General features: G+C 46.9%; 1 protein-coding gene across 1 annotated transcript in view; it reads left to right on the forward strand.

Moving 5' to 3' along the window:
• The first annotated feature begins 932 nt into the window (after positions 1-932).
• The window catches only part of LOC134931961 (ras and EF-hand domain-containing protein-like), a 94,645-nt gene continuing 76,247 nt past the window's right edge, over positions 933-19,330 (forward strand). The window contains exon 1 of the mRNA XM_063925871.1: positions 933-1,734. Coding sequence (XP_063781941.1) covers positions 1,421-1,734 — 314 coding nt within the window. The 5' untranslated portion in view covers positions 933-1,420. The remainder of the gene's footprint in view (positions 1,735-19,330) is intronic.

The following is a 19,330-nucleotide window of genomic DNA, read 5'->3' on the forward strand; positions in this document are numbered from 1 at the left end:
TCCTGTGGATGGATAACGTGTGGACCCTGCAGGAGAAATGGGTGTTTTCACAGAACCTAATCGGATAGGGGTGATTAAAAAAGGTGAAAACACCCGTTTTCCACTGCCACGGCTCTATCGCTGGTAACTGGATACACCCCTAACATTTTGAATTGCATTTACAATGCCTTTTTTAGTAAACCTTTAAAATCAAGGCGGTTTGTTTGCCTCACACTGGGCGGGATGTACTAAAGGAAAAATGCTGTAAAACCCACAAAAACGGGGGTTTTACCGCATTTTCAAATGTACTAAGACCCCACCGCCGGTTTTTCGCCGTCCAGGGTGTCGCCATCTCTGGATGGCGATACCCTATAGAAGCCTATGGGCTTCTTATCGCCAACCGCCGCAACCCACCGCCTCCGCCGAAGACCCCCCTTCCCCCGGCATACCTTCCTCCAGGCAGCCCTGGGCCCGGAAGGTAATCTCCTCCTCCCCCTAGCAACGCAGCCGGAGGTCCTTCCGGCTGCAGGGGGGAGAAGGAGGCGCCGGGGACAGCCTGCTGCTGCATGCGGGCACTGTAGAGACCCCTGGGAGGTGACGGAGACCCCCCCGCAGACCACCTCACAGGTATCGCGGTGGGCCTCCATCAGCGCATTGCGATATTGATCGCATATGTTAGTACATATGCGATCAACATCCCTGCAATGCGCGTCGATGTATCTTAATACATCCTGCCCAAAGTATAAGAAAATTAAACAAGTATTTTCTTAAGAGAGCAGGTGTGGTACCAAATATGTGGTTCTTCCAGGATGGTTATTTCTTATGAGATCAGCCAGCTAGTATATACAACCTGTTGTGTGTTATAGAAAGTGGTGACTGCTGGCTGGAATGAGGGAGGTGATTGGAGGCTGCAGGACACGGCGAGGTGTGCGGGGAGGAGCTGCTGGGAATGGGATGGGATGAAGGAGCTGAGTGTATGCAGCCGGCACAGGCACAACATGGGCAGGGTGTTAAGGACAGGGAGCCTCTTACTATCTTGGAACCGGCCACACTGGGAACCTGTAGTAGGCATGCCTTCCACCAAAAGAAGCCGGGGAGCAGGCACCGTGTGCTGATGATGCTATTTGCAGACCAGCTCGGTATTGGGCAGAAGTCACAGCGAGCCCGCACGCTCCTATCCCGCTTAGTAGTATCACCTGCTGGGACAACACTTCCTACGGCTCACTGCTTGGTGTCACGACAGAGGCACATACTGCGACAACTGTCAGCACAGGGCGACAGCTGGTCTCTATATCGGACTCCTGCTGCTGGGGAACCCTGGTCAGCGTCCATGCCCCACTGGCCCAGGGTGTGAGAGAGACCCCGCCGCCAGGACAGCTGTGACTAGTGACCCGCAGCGGCGCGGAGAGCTGACCCCCGGGTACCTGAGTTCCCGGCTGCGATGGGCTCGGCACATGATCTCTCCCAGCTGCGGAGCCTGTTCGCCGCCTGTGATGTGAATGGCTCCGGGCTGGTTGAGCTGGAGGACTTCGCCGCCGTGTGCAGGGATGTGGGCGTACAGCCCCGTCTGGTGCGGCCGCTGTTCCGCAGGCTCGATGTGGATCAGGACGGAATCATCGACTTCGTGGACTTCTCTGCCCGCTTCGAGGAGGTGTCCGAAGCCCTGAACCTGGCAGCATACCGGCCCCCTGAGCCGCCTGCTGGCTGGAAGGAGGTGGAGGGCAGGCTGGGGGGAGAGACCGAGCATCTGACCAGGTACATAGCATCCTCCTAACCGGGGCTGTGCTGCTACCCCTGTGCACAGGAACATGGGGCCACACACCTCTCACCTGCTGCTGCTATCCCGGTCACTCTCACTGCAGATTGTCAGTATATACCCCTTCTGTGTCACCCCTGTCTGTCTACCCCTCCCCTTTAGAATGTAAGTTCTTACGAGCAGGTCCCTCTTCCCTCATGTGCTTATAATTTTTCTTATTTTAATAATCTTCAACTGCTCCAAATCCAGCAGTCTTCTGCCACCTGATACTTATTCCAGTGTCATCTGCTGATGTAGCTATGTTTATGTACCCTGTACTTGTCCTATATTGTCCTCAACTATAAGTCGCTATTTTCCTGTTTTAATTATTGGTTTATGTACTCTTTAATTGGGCGATGCGGAACCCTTGTGGCGCCATATAAATAAAATAAAAAAATTATATATATATATATATATATATATATATATATATATATATATATATTTATTATTATTATTTTTAAATATAGTGGACATGAATGCATGCAGCCCTTCAGTGAGCCCTCTCCATGTCACTGGTGTGGCAGTATGCTAGCAGTCACCATAAACGTGTTTAGTGATGCTGAAAATAAAATATTTTGTTATCATGAATTAGGCCGGAGATTTGTGCGTTTGTGTACAAGAGCCATGCTTTCCAGTTGTCTGTAATGGCCAATGACAGTCCCAGGTTATATTCATGTACTCCTTATTTCTCCCTGTGCCTAAATACTTTTACCCTGCTTTGTATTTTCGCTTGGTAAAGTGGTGTCAATGTGTGGTGCCTCTTACATAAAAGTTGAGAATAATAATATAATACTGACCAATTGCACATTAAGAAGGAGGTTCAAAGGGGTCTATTCGTAAAGAAACCAAAATGCAAATGGTTAATTATGCATCGGTTTGTGTATAGCCGGGATAAGTAGCAAATCATCTCTGCCGCGGTGTCCAGGGCTCCAGCGACGCTGTGTCCTAATGCGGTCCCCTCCTGCAATGTGCGGAGTCAGCCGGTGGGTCCTTGCGCATGCGCCACCTGTTGATCTCCCGGCAGGCCGTAGTGGAAGGCCATGGGGCGGAGCTAGCACCGGGTAGACGTCGGGGAAGCATTGTGCTTCCCTGCAGTTAACGCACCGCAGTTCAGGTTACGACATCCTGAGATGGCAAACCTGAACTCCATGGAGAAGCGGAAGCTGAGCTTTCCGCACCTTCATGAATCGTACTCGCCATACTAAAGTATGGTGATGCGATTCAGGCACGGAGTGGGGGTGCCGCTTGAGTAACCTGCTCTGTAAATTGCGGTAAGCAGAGAAAAGCCCTGTTTAGCGCAAAACAGGGCTTTTCTCTGCTTTATGAATAGACCCCAAAGTGTGAGGTTCCCATGTGTGCACATAGCAGGTTACAACTGTAGGAAAAGCATACTAGTAGCAAACAAAAACAAGAGACACATTCCTGCCAGGTAACCTGTGTTTTATTAGTTCAGACCAGAACCTTGCCACTAGTAGAATCCCCACCTAAAGTGGGCCATACATCTAGGGCCCGAATCCCTGTTCTGTCGACCTGATCTGCCAATTGGCAGACTCTGATGACCTGCAATCCACTGGGGGATTGGCAAAATACAGCGCGTTAAAAATCCCTGATTTGATCATATTTGGGTCAGAATCAGTGAATCGAGGTTTTCTGACATTGGGAGAACTGGGAATTGCTTAGATACTTCCCTGATTTATGGGCCCTTTAAGATGTCTATTTATGTATGTTACATGTAGTTCTCACCACCTTCTAGTAGTCTCTTATAAGTTATATATTGATAACCCGTAGTGTGAATGCAAGAAACTACTGCACCTCCTGATCCGGTACAGGTAACAGGTGACGCTTTGGGTATTGTAACACTCCAAGGACCACAGAGACTGTGGCCGGGATGTAATGAAGTCCGTGTTCAGTGGCTGTGCGGGATGGACATAATGTAGACTTCAGCAGCCAGTTAGTCAGATGTTAGAGCCAGCAGGAGCTATTAAGAAGACAGGGAACATGTTAATCTACTGACATGAACAGTTCTGATAAGTCATGCATTGGCTGTAAGCTTTCAGCATTATTGGCTACCTGAGACTATTATAGCCTTGGCTGGAAGAATACCTTTAATGGCTTTTTCACACAAGGAGTTGTCATACGCTTTATGGGCTCATATAGTTATCATCCTCTACTTTATGCATTGGAACAATAAACCTCCTGCACAATACAATAAAATTCCTGTTGTCATAGGGAGGGCTAGATTTACTGACCTTGGAGGTGAAGTTATGGCTTCTCTATGACAAGAAATGTGACCTCCTCCTCAAAGTGCTGTACCATAGGTTTTAGTTGTAAGAAGTTTGTATACTGTAGATGTTACGGTATCCGTTCACATGGTCGACCATGTTATGGTCGACAGTCATTAGGTCGACCACTATTGGTCGACATTGACATGGACACATGGTCGACACATGAAAAGGTCGACATGAGTTTTTTAACTTTTTTTTCTTTTGGGGAACTTTTCCATACTTTACGATCCATGTGGACTACGATTGGAATGGTAATCTGTGCCGAGCGAAGCGGTAGCGGAGCGAAGGCACCATGCCCGAAGCATGGCAAGCGAAGCGGTGCACTAATTGGGGTTCCCAGTCACTTTACGAAAAAAACGACACCCAAAAAAAGGAAAAAAACTCATGTCGACCTTTTCATGTGTCGACCATGTGTCCATGTCGACCAATAGTGGTCGACCTAATGACTGTCGACCATAACATGGTCGACCATTCATACCGGAACCAGATGTCACAGGCATTGTCCTAGTCACCCAGTTAAGTATCTGTATTTGTAGATGACGTTAGTCAATATTTACTATCAGGGCACTGTCTGCGGATGTGTTCACCGGAAAAATGTTTTGTGTTAAATTATACATTGGAAATCTCTTGCACTCTAAAGGTGCATACACACAGTGCGATGTGTTCTTACGATTTGGACTATATAGTGAAAATCAGAAGAAAAGTTAGCACATATCGCACCGTGTGTACACAGCTTGTGATACTGATGCACTCTCCTGCGGGGTCGGTATCGCAAAATAAAATAGACTGTGCAGGCAAGGCAGTTTTGACTATATTGTGTACAATCTAGCTTCTAGTATAGTCAAAATTGTATATAGTCAAAATCGCAAGTAAATATAGTAAAAATAGGTGGTTCTGGGCTCCGGGGAGTTCAAGGGCAATCACATAGTCAAAATCTCACCGTGTCATATTTATGAAAGCTTTTATTTACTTTGCAAGAAATGTCCATAACAAAAAGGTGTTATATCTTGGATGTAACAAGGAGACAAACGCTTAAGGATTTGCCAATATCTGATACGTGGAGCGTTCTGGAGTTTGGCCATGGCAGCCATCGCCATCTACAGATGGTTTTAACCCATAGCAGCCTACTTTTTTTTTTGCAAAATTTACCGGTGTCGGTAAATGTCCCTTTTACCCCAACCAGCATATAACACGGGTTATTGCACAGGGACGCGCATAACACGTGCTGTTGGCTAGTGTTAAAGGGGCGATTTGGAATAATTCGTGTCGACTGACCTGATATTCCAACTCGGGTAGCTTGCAGGGTTGAACACTGCTTCAACCCGGCAAGCTGTGCTGTGTAAACGGAAGCCGGGTCGATGTGCGTCACCAACCCGTCAATATGCCGGGATGGTGCCTGCAGTAGGAAAGGGGGATGACGCAGGTCGCAGCCGGGTAGCACCCGTGTCAGTCTCTCAGATGCAACACGCGTTTTTAGGTATAAGACTAATCGTTTTGTTAAACCCAGGTAATTTCACTGACATTCAGTAACAAATACTGCAGCAGGCCAATTTCTGCTGAATGAAGTCATTCAGGGTAACAGTACCTTGGATACCTAAAACGTACGGTCCCAGTGGAACATCTAATCTGAAACTATTAGGTGTCAATTAGGGCAAATGGTAAATCTGGTTGCACAATGACAATTTACTGTCTGGGCAGGATGTACTAATGGACATCGCTGCCCAGCGCCACAATGCTAATCGCATATGTACTTACATATGCGATTAGCATTGCAGAGGACAGCTCTTCCAATAAGAGCTCTCCTCCGCGATCCCCAGCAGGATTCGGCCCCGGGAGTCAGTCTGCGCATGCGCAGGATTGCGGGTGCGAGGTATGCTGGTAGGGATCCGATTTATATACCTCACACAGCGCTGCAGAAAGAAGCCCATAGGCTTTTATGGGGTATCGCCAGCAAAAGCTGTTGAACCCCGCTGCGGCACTGACCTGCCGGACGGGGGTTAGTACATTAGGAAAATGCGGTAAACGGGAGTTTACCGCATTTTCCGTTTAGTACATCCCGCCCTCTGTGCTGCCTCTACTCCACTCTGGTTACTTCCTCTCATTCCCGCCTCCAAGATTTCTCCTGCTCTGCTCCCTCTCTGGAACTCCTTCCTTTGCCAAATCAGACTTGCAGCCAGTCTCGCCAGCTTCCACTGCTCACTGAAAACTCGCATTCATCTGTGCTTATTATCCTTCCCCCCGCACCCCCCCTCCCCAATGACTGAAGTGGAAATTTAGAAGTGTGGGTATGGAAATAGCAGGTGGGCTTTACTTAGGCATGCGCAAATCCTGGGCTCCCTGATATATCCATATCCTCACTTCAAAATAATGACACAGTGACCTGGGCCTAATGCCCAGGGTCACTTACCAGGGGCACAAACGGTCTGCCCACTTAACATGCACCACAGGCCTGAGGTCTGACAAATCCCATGAACCTAGTGCCTGAAAACCCTGGTGATATAGGGAGAGTTAAATAAGTGAAGGAGGACGAAGCGGTCTACCATGGCGCTGGGATCACTCTCCAGTCCTCAGCTTCTTGCTTCAGCTGCTGGCCCGTCCTGGCAAGCGCACCTACTCTTCTTTCTTCTGCCTTTGCATCTTCCATGGCCAGCTCTTCCTTCATCTTTTTCTTCCTTAATAGCATAGCACCCATAACCCATCACAGCACCCCTTTCGACTCATCCCACATGACACCATACCTATCCTCACAGAACATCACATCCACCCAGCACCATTCCCTTACCCTCAGAGTCCTCCTCATGATTTTGGTGCCGGCTGTACAATTAGGGGCCGTGATTAGCTAGCAGGTGACCCCAAATTTCAAATGTCACCGGTTGCCCCTTTTTGGCTGCAGGTCCGCATGCTATGATTGGATGGTGCTAAATTTAAACAGATGCTCGCATCTGCATGTTGACCAGCGCTGTGACAGTTTTTGTCGGCCGGTGAAGTGGAGACGGTTCGCTCAAACAGCCTGCTCTCTACCATACTCACCCACGGGCTGCAGTGTCCCACAGGTGGGAAAAGTGGTAGTGTAGCACTCACCGCCAGTGAATAGATGTTATGCTCATGTGCTCGGCTTCTATTCACAGAGCAGGGAGAGCTTGGGCTAGCCCAGCATGTCCACAAGTGCTGGTCACACTCCAAGGGTGACCAACTAAAAAGTGTCGTGATGCCATGCCCCCTTCCCTTATCAAATGCATATGCGACTTTGTGCACGCATAAGTGCCCTATTTCACAGAATGTGCCCTGTCCACTGTTCACCCTAGTGTGAACACTAGAGCACTACCTCCTTCTAAATCTTCAATGTTTCATCCCCTGGCCTTCTCTTCTCCCTTGTTCATCTTCCTGTTATTATAGGCGCATGATGATGATGATGATGATGATGATGATGATGATTATTATTAACCTCTTAGCATGTAAGCTCTTATGAGCAGGTCCCTTCCTCATCACGTTCATCCCCGGCACTATCCTTTCTTCCAGTTCACCTTGTCTCTTCTCTCCTAGGGCCTAATTCAGATCTGATCGCTGGGCTGCATTTTTTGCTGCTTGCGATCAGATAGTCGCCGCCTACATGGGGAGTGTATTTTTGCTGTGCAAGTGTGGAAACGCATGTGTAGCACAGCTGCACAAACTGATTTTGTGCAGTCTCTGCTCAGCCCAGGTCTTTCTTCCTGTGCTATTGAATCCCGCTGATCAGGGCCAGAGCTGACGTCAGACACCCTCCCTGAAAATGTTTGAGCTGGCCTGCGTTTTTCCGGGCACTCCCTGAAAATGGTCAGTTGCCACCCACAAATGGCCTCTTCCTGTCAATCACCTTGCGAACGCCCGCGCGAATGGATCCTTCACACCATTCTGTAACTGACCGGCGAAGGCCGTTGTAGCCGTCCGACATGCCTGCGCATTGCGGTGCATGCCAACTTCGGATCTGATCACCCGCTGTGCGAAAACACACAGCAGCGATCAGATCTGAATCAGGCTCCTAGTCCCCTTCTGCAACTCTGATTCTGCCCTTCATTGTATAAAGTCTTATTGGGACTTCCCCTCCCTGTGACTTGCCACTACTTACCTGTCAAGATATAAGGAGTTACCCAAAATTCGCTTCCTTTCCACAGCTTTCTTGGTGTGTTGGTTACTTGTTCTTTTCTCTGACGTCCTAGTGGATGCTGGGAACTCCGAAAGGACCATGGGGAATAGCGGCTCCGCAGGAGACTGGGCACAACTAAAGAAAGCTTTTAGGTCACCTGGTGTGCACTGGCTCCTCCCACTATGACCCTCCTCCAAGCCTCAGTTAGATTTTGTGCCCGGCCGAGGTTGGATGCACACTAGGGGCTCTCCTGAGCTTCTAAAAAGAAAGTATATAATTAGGTTTTTTATTTTACAGTGAGACCTGCTGGCAACAGGCTCACTGCAGCGAGGGACTAAGGGGAGAAGAAGCGAACCTACCTGCTTGCAGCTAGCTTGGGCTTCTTAGGCTACTGGACACCATTAGCTCCAGAGGGATCGACCGCATGGAACTGGCCTTGGTGTTCGGTCCCGGAGCCGCGCCGCCGTCCCCCTTACAGAGCCAGAAGCAAGAAGAGGTCCGGAAAATCGGCGGCAGAAGACATCAGTCTTCACCAAGGTAGCGCACAGCACTGCAGCTGTGCGCCATTGCTCCTCATACACACTTCACACTCCGGTCACTGAGGGTGCAGGGCGCTAGGGGGGGGTGCCCTGAGCAGCAATAAAAACACCTTGGCTGGCAAAAATACCACAATATATAGCCCCAGAGGCTATATATGTGATAATTACCCCTGCCAGAATCCATAAAAAAGCGGGAGAAAAGTCCGCGAAAAAGGGGCGGAGCTATCTCCTTCAGCACACTGGCGCCATTTCTCCCTCACAGCTCCGCTGGAAGGAAGCTCCCTGGCTCTCCCCTGCAGTCTACACTACAGAAAAGGGTAAAAAAGAGAGGGGGGGCACTAAATTTAGGCGCAGTATATATAACAGCAGCTATAGGGGACATAATTCAGTTAGTCCCTGCATTATATAGCGCTCTGGTGTGTGCTAGCATACTCTCTCTCTGTCTCCCCAAAGGGCTTTTGTGGGTCCTGTCCTCTGTTAGAGCATTCCCTGTGTGTGTGCGGTGTGTCGGTACGGCTGTGTCGACATGTTTGATGAGGATAATGATGTGGAGGCGGAGCAGATGCCTATAGAAGGGATGTCACCCCCTGCGGGGCAGACACCTGAGTGGATGGACTTATGGAAGGAATTGCGTGCACGTGTCGACTCCTTACACAAAAAATTTGACGACATGCCAAATGCGGGACAGCCGGCTTCTCAGCTCGTGCCTGTCCAGTCGTCTCAAGGGCCATCGGGGGCTCTAAAACGCCCGCTACCTCAGATGGCAGACGCGGATGTCGACACGGATACTGACACCAGTGTCGACGACGATGAGTCTAGTCTAATGTCCACTAAGGCCATTCGTTGCATGATTGAAGCAATGAAAGAGGTGTTACAAATTTCTGATATAAACCCAGGTACCACTAAAAAGGGTATTATGTTTGGGGAGAAAAAACTACCCGTAGTTTTTCCCCCATCAGAAGAATTAAATGAAGTGTGTGAAGAAGCGTGGGCTTTCCCTGATAAAAGATTGGTAATCTCTAAGAAGTTACTAATGGCGTTCCCATTCCCGCCAGAGGATAGGTCACGTTGGGAGACACCCACTAGGGTGGATAAAGCGCTCACACGTTTGTCTAAAAAGGTGGCACTACCGTCTCCGGATACGGCCGCCCTCAAGGAACCTGCTGATAGAAAGCAGGAGGCGATCCTGAAGTCTGTATATACACACTCAGGCATTATACTTAGACCAGCTATTGCGTCAGCATGGATGTGCAGTGCTGCCGCTGCGTGGTCAGATTCCCTGTCAGAAAATATTGACACCCTAGACAGGGACACTATTCTGCTAACCATAGAGCATATAAAAGACTCAGTCTTATACATGAGAGATGCACAGAGGGAGATCTGCCGGCTGGCATCTAAAATAAGTGCATTGTCCATTTCTGCTAGGAGAGGCTTATGGACTCGCCAGTGGACAGGGGATGCAGATTCAAAAAGGCACATGGAAGTTTTGCCTTATAAAGGTGAGGAGTTATTTGGGGATGGTCTCTCGGACCTAGTTTCCACAGCAACTGCTGGGAAGTCAGCATTTTTACCCCATGTTCCCTCACAGCCAAAAAAGGCGCCGTTTTATCAGGTACAGTCCTTTCGGACTCAGAAAAACAGGCGTGGAAAAGGCGGGTCCTTTCTGTCCAGAGGCAGAGGTAGGGGAAAAAGGCTGCAACAAACAGCAGGTTCCCAGGAGCAAAAGTCCTCTCCCGCTTCTTCCAAGTCCGCCGCATGACGGTGGGGCTCCACAGGCGGAGCCAGGTACGGTGGGGGGCCGCCTCAAAAATTTCAGCGATCAGCGGGCTCGCTCACAGGTGGATCCCTGGATCCTGCAAATAGTATCTCAAAGGTACAAACTGGAATTCAAGGCGTCTCCACCCCACCGGTTCCTAAAATCTGCCTTGCCGATTACTCCTTCAGACAGGGAGGCGGTGCTAGCGGCAATTCAGAAGCTGTATTCCCAGCAGGTGATAATCAAGGTGCCCCTACTTCAACAAGGACGGGGTTACTATTCCACACTGTTTGTGGTACCGAAACCGGACGGTTCGATGAGACCCATTTTAAATTTGAAATCCTTGAACACATACATAAAAAAATTCAAGTTCAAGATGGAATCGCTCAGGGCGGTTATTGCAAGCCTGGACGAGGGGGATTACATGGTATCCCTGGACATCAAGGATGCTTACCTGCATGTCCCCATTTACTATCCTCACCAGGAGTACCTCAGATTTGTGGTACAGGATTGCCATTACCAATTCCAGACGCTGCCGTTTGGATTCTCCACGGCACCGAGGGTGTTTACCAAGGTAATGGCGGAAATGATGATACTCCTTCGAAGAAAGGGAGTTTTAATTATCCCGTACTTGGACGATCTCCTAATAAAGGCGAGGTCCAAGGAGCAGTTGTTGGTGGGAGTAGCACTATCTCAGGAGGTGCTACACCAGCACGGTTGGATTCTGAATATTCCAAAATCACAGCTGGTTCCGACGACACGTCTACTGTTCCTGGGTATGATTCTGGATACAGTCCAGAAAAAAGTGTTTCTCCCGGAGGAGAAAGCCAAGGAGCTGTCATCTCTAGTCAGAGACCTCCTGAAACCAAAACAGGTATCGGTGCATCACTGCACGCGGGTCCTGGGAAAGATGGTGGCTTCTTACGAAGCAATTCCTTTCGGCAGGTTCCATGCCAGAATCTTTCAGTGGGACCTGTTGGACCAATGGTCCGGATCGCATCTTCAGATGCATCGCCTAATAACCCTGTCTCCAAGAACCAGGGTGTCTCTGCTGTGGTGGCTGCAGAGTGCTCATCTTCTAGAGGGCCGCAGATTCGGCATACAGGACTGGGTCCTGGTGACCACGGATGCCAGCCTTCGAGGCTGGGGGGCAGTCACACAGGGAAGAAACTTCCAAGGACTATGGTCGAGTCAGGAGACTTCCCTACACATAAATATTCTGGAACTAAGGGCCATTTACAATGCCCTAAGTCAGGCAAAATCCCTGCTTCTACACCAGCCGGTACTGATCCAGTCAGACAACATCACGGCAGTCGCCCATGTAAATCGACAGGGCGGCACAAGAAGCAGGATGGCAATGGCAGAAGCCACAAGGATTCTCCGATGGGCGGAAAATCACGTACTAGCACTGTCAGCAGTGTTCATTCCGGGAGTGGACAACTGGGAAGCAGACTTTCTCAGCAGGCACGACCTCCACCCGGGAGAGTGGGGACTTCATCCAGAAGTCTTCACGCTGATTGTAAATCGATGGGAACGGCCACAGGTTGACATGATGGCGTCCCGCCTAAACAAAAAACTAGAGAGATATTGCGCCAGGTCAAGGGACCCTCAGGCGATAGCTGTGGACGCTCTAGTGACACCGTGGGTGTACCAGTCAGTTTATGTGTTCCCTCCTCTGCCTCTCATACCAAGGGTACTGAGAATAATAAGAAAACGAGGAGTAAGAACAATACTCGTGGTTCCGGATTGGCCAAGACGAGCGTGGTACCCGGAACTTCAAGAGATGATCTCAGAGGACCCATGGCCTCTGCCGCTCAGACAGGACCTGCTGCAGCAGGGGCCCTGTCTGTTCCAAGACTTACCGCGGCTGCGTTTGACGGCATGGCGGTTGAACGCCGGATCCTGAAGGAAAAGGGCATTCCGGAGGAAGTCATTCCTACGCTGATTAAAGCCAGGAAAGATGTAACTGCAAAGCATTATCACCGCATATGGCGGAAATGTGTTGCTTGGTGTGAGGCCAAAAAGGCCCCAACAGAGGAATTTCAACTAGGTCGATTTCTGCATTCCTACAAGCAGGAGTGACTATGGGCCTGAAATTAGGCTCCATTAAGGTACAGATCTCGGCTCTGTCGATTTTCTTCCAGACAGAACTAGCTTCACTACCTGAAGTTCAGACGTTTGTGAAAGGAGTGCTGCATATTCAGCCCCCGTTTGTGCCTCCAGTGGCACCTTGGGATCTCAACGTGGTGTTGTTTCTTAAAATCACATTGGTTTGAGCCACTTAAAACCGTGGATCTAAAATATCTCACGTGGAAAGTGGTCATGTTATTGGCCTTGGCTTCAGCCAGGCGTGTGTCAGAATTGGCAGCTTTGTAATGTAAAAGCCCTTATCTGATTTTCCATATGGATAGGGTGGAATTGAGGACTCGTCCCCAGTTTCTCCCTAAGGTGGTATCAGCTTTTCACTTGAACCAACCTATTGTGGTGCCTGCGGCTACTAGGGACTTGGAGGATTCCAAGTTACTGGACGTAGTCAGGGCCTTGAAAATTTATGTTTCCAGGACGGCTAGAGTCAGGAAAACTGACTCGCTATTTATCCTGTATGCACCCAACAAACTGGGTGCTCCTGCTTCTAAGCAGACTATTGCTCGCTGGATTTGTAGCACAATTCAGCTGGCGCATTCTGCGGCTGGACTGCCGCATCCTAAATCCGTAAAAGCCCATTCCACAAGGAAGGTGGGCTCATCTTGGGCGGCTGCCCGAGGGGTCTCGGCTTTACAACTTTGCCGAGCTGCTACTTGGTCAGGGGCAAACACGTTTGCAAAATTCTACAAATTTGATACCCTGGCTGAGGAGGACCTTGAGTTCTCTCATTCGGTGCTGCAGAGTCATCCGCACTCTCCCGCCCGTTTGGGAGCTTTGATATAATCCCCATGGTCCTTTCGGAGTTCCCAGCATCCACTAGGACGTCAGAGAAAATAAGATTTTACTCACCGGTAAATCTATTTCTCGTAGTCCGTAGTGGATGCTGGGCGCCCATCCCAAGTGCGGATTGTCTGCAATACTTGTACATAGTTATTGTTAACTAAAGGGTTATTGTTGAGCCATCTGTTGAGAGGCTCAGTTGTTTTCATACTGTTAAACTGGGTATAGTATCACGAGTTATACGGTGTGATTGGTGTGGCTGGTAGGAGTCTTACCCGGGATTCAAAATCCTTCCTTATTATGTCAGCTCGTCCGGGCACAGTGTCCTAACTGAGGCTTGGAGGAGGGTCATAGTGGGAGGAGCCAGTGCACACCAGGTGACCTAAAAGCTTTCTTTAGTTGTGCCCAGTCTCCTGCGGTGCCGCTATTCCCCATGGTCCTTTCGGAGTTCCCAGCATCCACTACGGACTACGAGAAATAGATTTACCGGTGAGAGAAATCTTACTTTTTGTTCCAAGGAAATGTAAATTTACTGTACCTGTGATATAGCTTGTATACTGTATCTATTACATGCATATTCTCTATACGGTGCCATAACCACTTAACTGTCAATGTCCCCCCCCCCCCCCCCCCAAAAAAAAAGCGCTCAGAAATTGTCGTCTTTTTTTCTTTAGTAAGTGAATTAGGTGTAGAACGTGTATTTAACCTTATCCAAAATGATCTTTGTTAAAAAATAAATAAATAATATTTGTAAAAAAATATATAGTTTTTTTTCACAAACATTGGTCGACACCATTGGAACACTGTACGCATCGCGACCATCGTGACATTCATTGGGACAGCCTGGATAGCTGCCAGGTACACAGTGGGGATTGAGGGGGTTACTTTACACTTCCTCAGCGGCCGCTATTGTCTGCAGCTTGCTGGGTGGGGGGTTCCTGCCGTTCCACCGCAAACACACTTTCTTTCTGGCGGCGACCAGGTCAGATAAAGCACTTGCTAGTGTGGTCGTGTCTGATGCGACCATGCCAGGCACATGGTTAAAAATCTAAAGATAATAATAGTGTGTAGTTATCTTTGGAATACTTGTTGGATATCATGTGTATGGCCAAAATTGACAGATTTGGCATTTTTAAAACTATGTATGACCATGTTAAGACTGCTTTCAACAAGATGTATTATACCTGTTTCCCATTTATTTCCCAATTTTATGAACCTAGGTGTCGGGGAAATCTCATAATTTCTTCTGTGAGCTGACCTCAGAGTTGTGTATTGTCAAAAGTATAAATTATATGTGGCTGGGGACCTTGACATGACGTTTTAAAAGGGGATTGCGTTTCTACATCAATAGCATGTGTTCAAAGCAGATATTGGCAAACTCTGGACATTGAGGTCTGATAAGCCCAATTAGTTTGTCAACAGGGGGGCTCTGTAAATAGACCAGGGAAGTGTGACAAATGCCCCTGCCTGAAACAAATGTTCAGAAATTCTATTTCCTGACTAGCCTCATAAACCTGGAGCTTCAACTCTACCCTTAGGAAGATGTGACACACAGATCACAGGCCTTCTATAGATATTACAAGGAGAGTGACCTTCCACTGCTGGATATGAATGGGCCTAGCAGAGTAAGGGTTAACCTTTCCAAGAGGTTGGGGGCTGATGTGTTGAGTGGCCCGGGGGCCTATAACTACGTGAATCACTGATAGATCCTTGTTCATTCTGATGGAAGTGGCTGCCCATGCCTGGATGGATGTCTGTTTTCTTGTGAAGCTTCCTCACACAGAACTTAATGCACTAAGTAAGAGTAATTAGGTTCTGATTTTCTTTTTTCCCTTTTTGTTTGTTGAGACTGCTAGTATTTATATGTGTATCTTTTCTAAAACTTATATTCTTTGTAATCTTTTTATCCTTGTAAACCTGAAGATATTTCTTAATTATAATAAAAATATAATTAGCTCTGACTGCTGTGTTCTTGAACCCAAGTCAAGCGAACTACATGTTACCTATTTTTTTTCATGAGATATTGAGATTTGTGGTTACAGGTAAAGCTAAAGACGCCTGCAACGTTCGTAATACGTTGAAAAGTCTTTGCTGGTGGCAGCGTTGATACGCACGGTATTGGTGCAACTCTCTGATTGGTGTATCCGGGGCGTGGAGCGGCCAGGGTCCGTGACACTAGGCTTTAGCCATTTATGTCAAAAGTTTTATTTTAATATCCAATAGTTAGGCAAAATAGAAGCAAAGGAAAGATGAGGATTCCTTTGCAAAGTGATTGACAGGAAGTGACCGTTAACTAGCAATAGCGGGATGTGGTTGTTAAAACAGTGACGTGTATCTGACAACAACTGTGAGCCCCAATGTACATAAAAATTACGCCTCTGTGACTACTGCCGGGCCCAATCTGTGTTAGTATAGGTACCCTTAAGCCTGATATTCCTTGTTCTTGTGTATAGGCTGCGTATGTGCACGCAATTACTAATGAGTTGTGGTAGTTCCGGTGGGCGTCTTTTTCCATTTCTTCAATTGCTAATATCTGCATTTGCGTTGCAAAGAAAGTCGCACTTGCAGCTGCATATGCATACTTCTCTGAATCAGGCTTATAGTCTGTGTGAAATGGGTCATATAGGGACATATGCTAATATTATTATATTGTTGGATCCTGTCACAAGCTTCACATAATTTTTGGGTCCGGCAGCATGTTCCTGTTTTATCAGTTGTATTTTTGTGATATCCCAGTCTGCAAGCGGGCTTCATAATTGCTGTCTGACTTACCTTGCCTCTCCACCTTCAACTATGCACTAATGTATTTTGGAAAGATGCTCAGTTTCACTGGAAACCATAAGTAGTCAACCTGTTGTATCTCAGGGAGTTTACAAGTCGCTCTTGGGCTAATTCTTTAACTAATCCACACCTTCTCTTTTCAAAGAATGTCAGTTGGGGAACATTCCATTACATATACACCCATGGTCATTGTCTGTACGTATTATCAGTGAAATCAGAACGTGTGTGAGAGATGTCCTTATAGTCGAGTCTGTAGAGCAGATAGTTGCTGGCCTAATTCAACAGTCCACCAATAATTGGTCACTACTGTAGGTAACCTGGTATGATCATGGCATAAAATGTCACACAAAGGGCCGGATATACTAAGCGGAAAATGTGGTAAAATCCCTGTTTACCGCATTTTCCTGATGTACTAACCCCCGGCCGGCAGGTCAGCGCCGCGGTGGGGTACGCCAGCTTTAGCTGGCGATAGTCCATAGAAGCCTATGGGTTTCTCTCCGCGGTGCTGTGTGAGGGATCCGATCGGATCCCTCCCAGCATGCCCTGCGGCTGCCCCCGTCACCCCGCGCATGCGCAGACTGACTCCCGGGCCGAATCCCGGAAGTCAGGCTGCCGCTGCGCATCGCGGAGGTCAGCTCTCCGCAATGCTGATCGCATATGTTAGTACATATGCGATCAGCACCGTGGCGATGGGCGGCGATGTACGTTAGTACATCCCGCCCAAAGTATTCAAGGTTTTTTTGTTTTTTTTGTATAGCTAAAGTATTAACTATGAAGTGTCCATCAGTGACTTATTTGTCTGCTAATGTCTTTCTTGTTGCTGTAAATTACATTAAATAATCCTCAACAAGGTGTCACAAGTTCTGCACTGGACAGGCAAGGAAACCATTAATAAGAATAAAAGAAAACGAGACATGAACACACAAGTCGTGTGAGAGGTTGCATGTCAAGACAGAACCACTAATGTGAGAACAATAACAATTTGGAAAAGCAATATGAGGAAAAACTATAAAAACGTTAAGATTGTCATTATTGGCACCCTTTTGAACTATTCAAACCAATTTTGAAAAAAATAGATACATTAGACTTGTGATAAGTCACTTGGGATAAATTGTGCTAAAATAGAAATTAGTCACATGGGATAAATTGTAAGTGCTCGTCTGACTTGAATGAACCAATGAATGATATCTTTAATGTTTGAAAAAAGCCTTTTTTTATTCCCTGCAACTTTGTCACAATGCTGATGACAAGGGAGAGATGTACTAAGCCTTGCTGAGTGATACAGTGGAGAGAGCTAAAGTACCATCAAGTCGGTCTTAACTGCCTTGTTATAGACTATTTGAAAAATGACCGTTAGGAGCCGATTGTCTGGTACTTTATCTCTCCACTTTATCACACTCTAAGGCGTAGTACATCTCTCCCAAGAGCTGTCTGAGAGTCAGAACTGCTGTAATTACAAACACACAACCTCTAAAAGCTACAAGGCCATCTTCAAAGACCTTGGCATCCCAGTTTAAACAGTGCGTAATGTTATTAAGATGTTGGCTTCTCATGGAACTGTGAAGAACCTCCCCGGATGTGGGCAAAAGAGCAAAATAAAGACAGAAGTCTTTGAAGGTATGTAAAAATTGTGGGAAAAACACAGTGTAAAAAATTAAAAGAACTGAAGACTGACCTGATACAATCTAGAGTGATGGCTTCAACCTGAACCATACACCATACCCTAAACCAAGAAGGACCCCACTGCTGGGAAAAAAATAAAGAGAAATGACTGATCTTGGGCAAAATGTACCTAGACAAATCACAGTCCTTCCATCAAATGTTTTGTTGACAGACAAAACCAAAATAGAACCCATTGGCAATGCAGACCAGCGGTTTATTTGTAGGTGACAAAACTAAGCTTTTAAGGAGAAGACTTCCCTAACGACAGGTTGAGTATCCCTATTCCAAAATGCTTGGGACCAGAAGTATTTTGAATATCGGATTTTTCCGTATTTTGGAATAATTGCATACTATAATGAGATATCATGGCGAAGGGACCTAAGTCTAAGCACAGAATGCATTTTTGTTTCATATACACCTTATACACACAGGCTGAAGGTCATTTTAGCCAATATTTTTAATAACTTTGTGTATTAAACAAAGTTTGTGTACATTGAGCCATCAGAAAACAAAGTTTTCACTATCTTACTCTCACTCAAAAAATTCCGTATTTCGGAATATTTGGATATGGATACTCAACCTGTACCATTATACATAATGGGGATCCATAATGTTTTGATGCTGCATCTGGTACTGGAGACCTACATTGTAATAAAGGAATCATGAAATTGTAGGATTGCAAAGGAAAAATGGACTGTTTAAAACAGGCCAGCAAAGAGCCCTGATCTTAATCCAATTGAAAATCTTTAGAAAGCTGAAATCTGCCATTGAGAATTGGAATTCTGCAGTCATTCAAAAACTTCAACAAATTGCAATGGAAGAGTGAGAGAAACTACCAGACAGGTGCAAGAAGATTGCCAACAAATCCTTCTTGTAGCCATCTATTTTGCCAAAGGGTGTGAAACCAAATGTTAAGAATTGGGTGTATTTAATATACTGTCTAGGTCATATTATTTCTTCTTTGAGCTTACTAAATGGAAGTTGAAAAGGGTATTTTTTGTAGTTTATATATTTGGACATCCTATTAAATTATTCGGATAATACAAAGTTAGTTTTACATTTATTTCTGAAGATGTTGTATTGGTAGTACTTAAAATTCAAGGGTGCCAGTATTGTTGACCAGAACTGTATGTTTCTAGTGGCGTTTAGGTGGTATACCTAAAGAATCTGGTGATGTAACTCTTTAGGCTCCATTTTAGAGTCTTAACCCCATCTGTAGCTCAAAGGGGTTGTTCCTGCAATTCTATCTGTGAAGGATGTGGCTGCAATGTGATTGACAGTGACAGGAGACACAGTGTTGGGGGGGTGGGGTGAGGCGAACAGGAGCTGGTCGGGACCGTTTTTAGTAAATCTAAACCGGGTAATTAGAGACCAGTAAGTCTTACATCTATAGTGGGGAAAGTACTGGAAGGTATTTTAGGGGATAGTATACAGGAGCTCCTTGAAGCCAATAAGGTTATTAATAGGAACCAACATGGATTT

This window comes from Pseudophryne corroboree, chromosome 6 (genome assembly GCF_028390025.1).
Source record: "Pseudophryne corroboree isolate aPseCor3 chromosome 6, aPseCor3.hap2, whole genome shotgun sequence".
Classification (NCBI taxonomy): Eukaryota; Metazoa; Chordata; class Amphibia; order Anura; family Myobatrachidae; genus Pseudophryne; species Pseudophryne corroboree.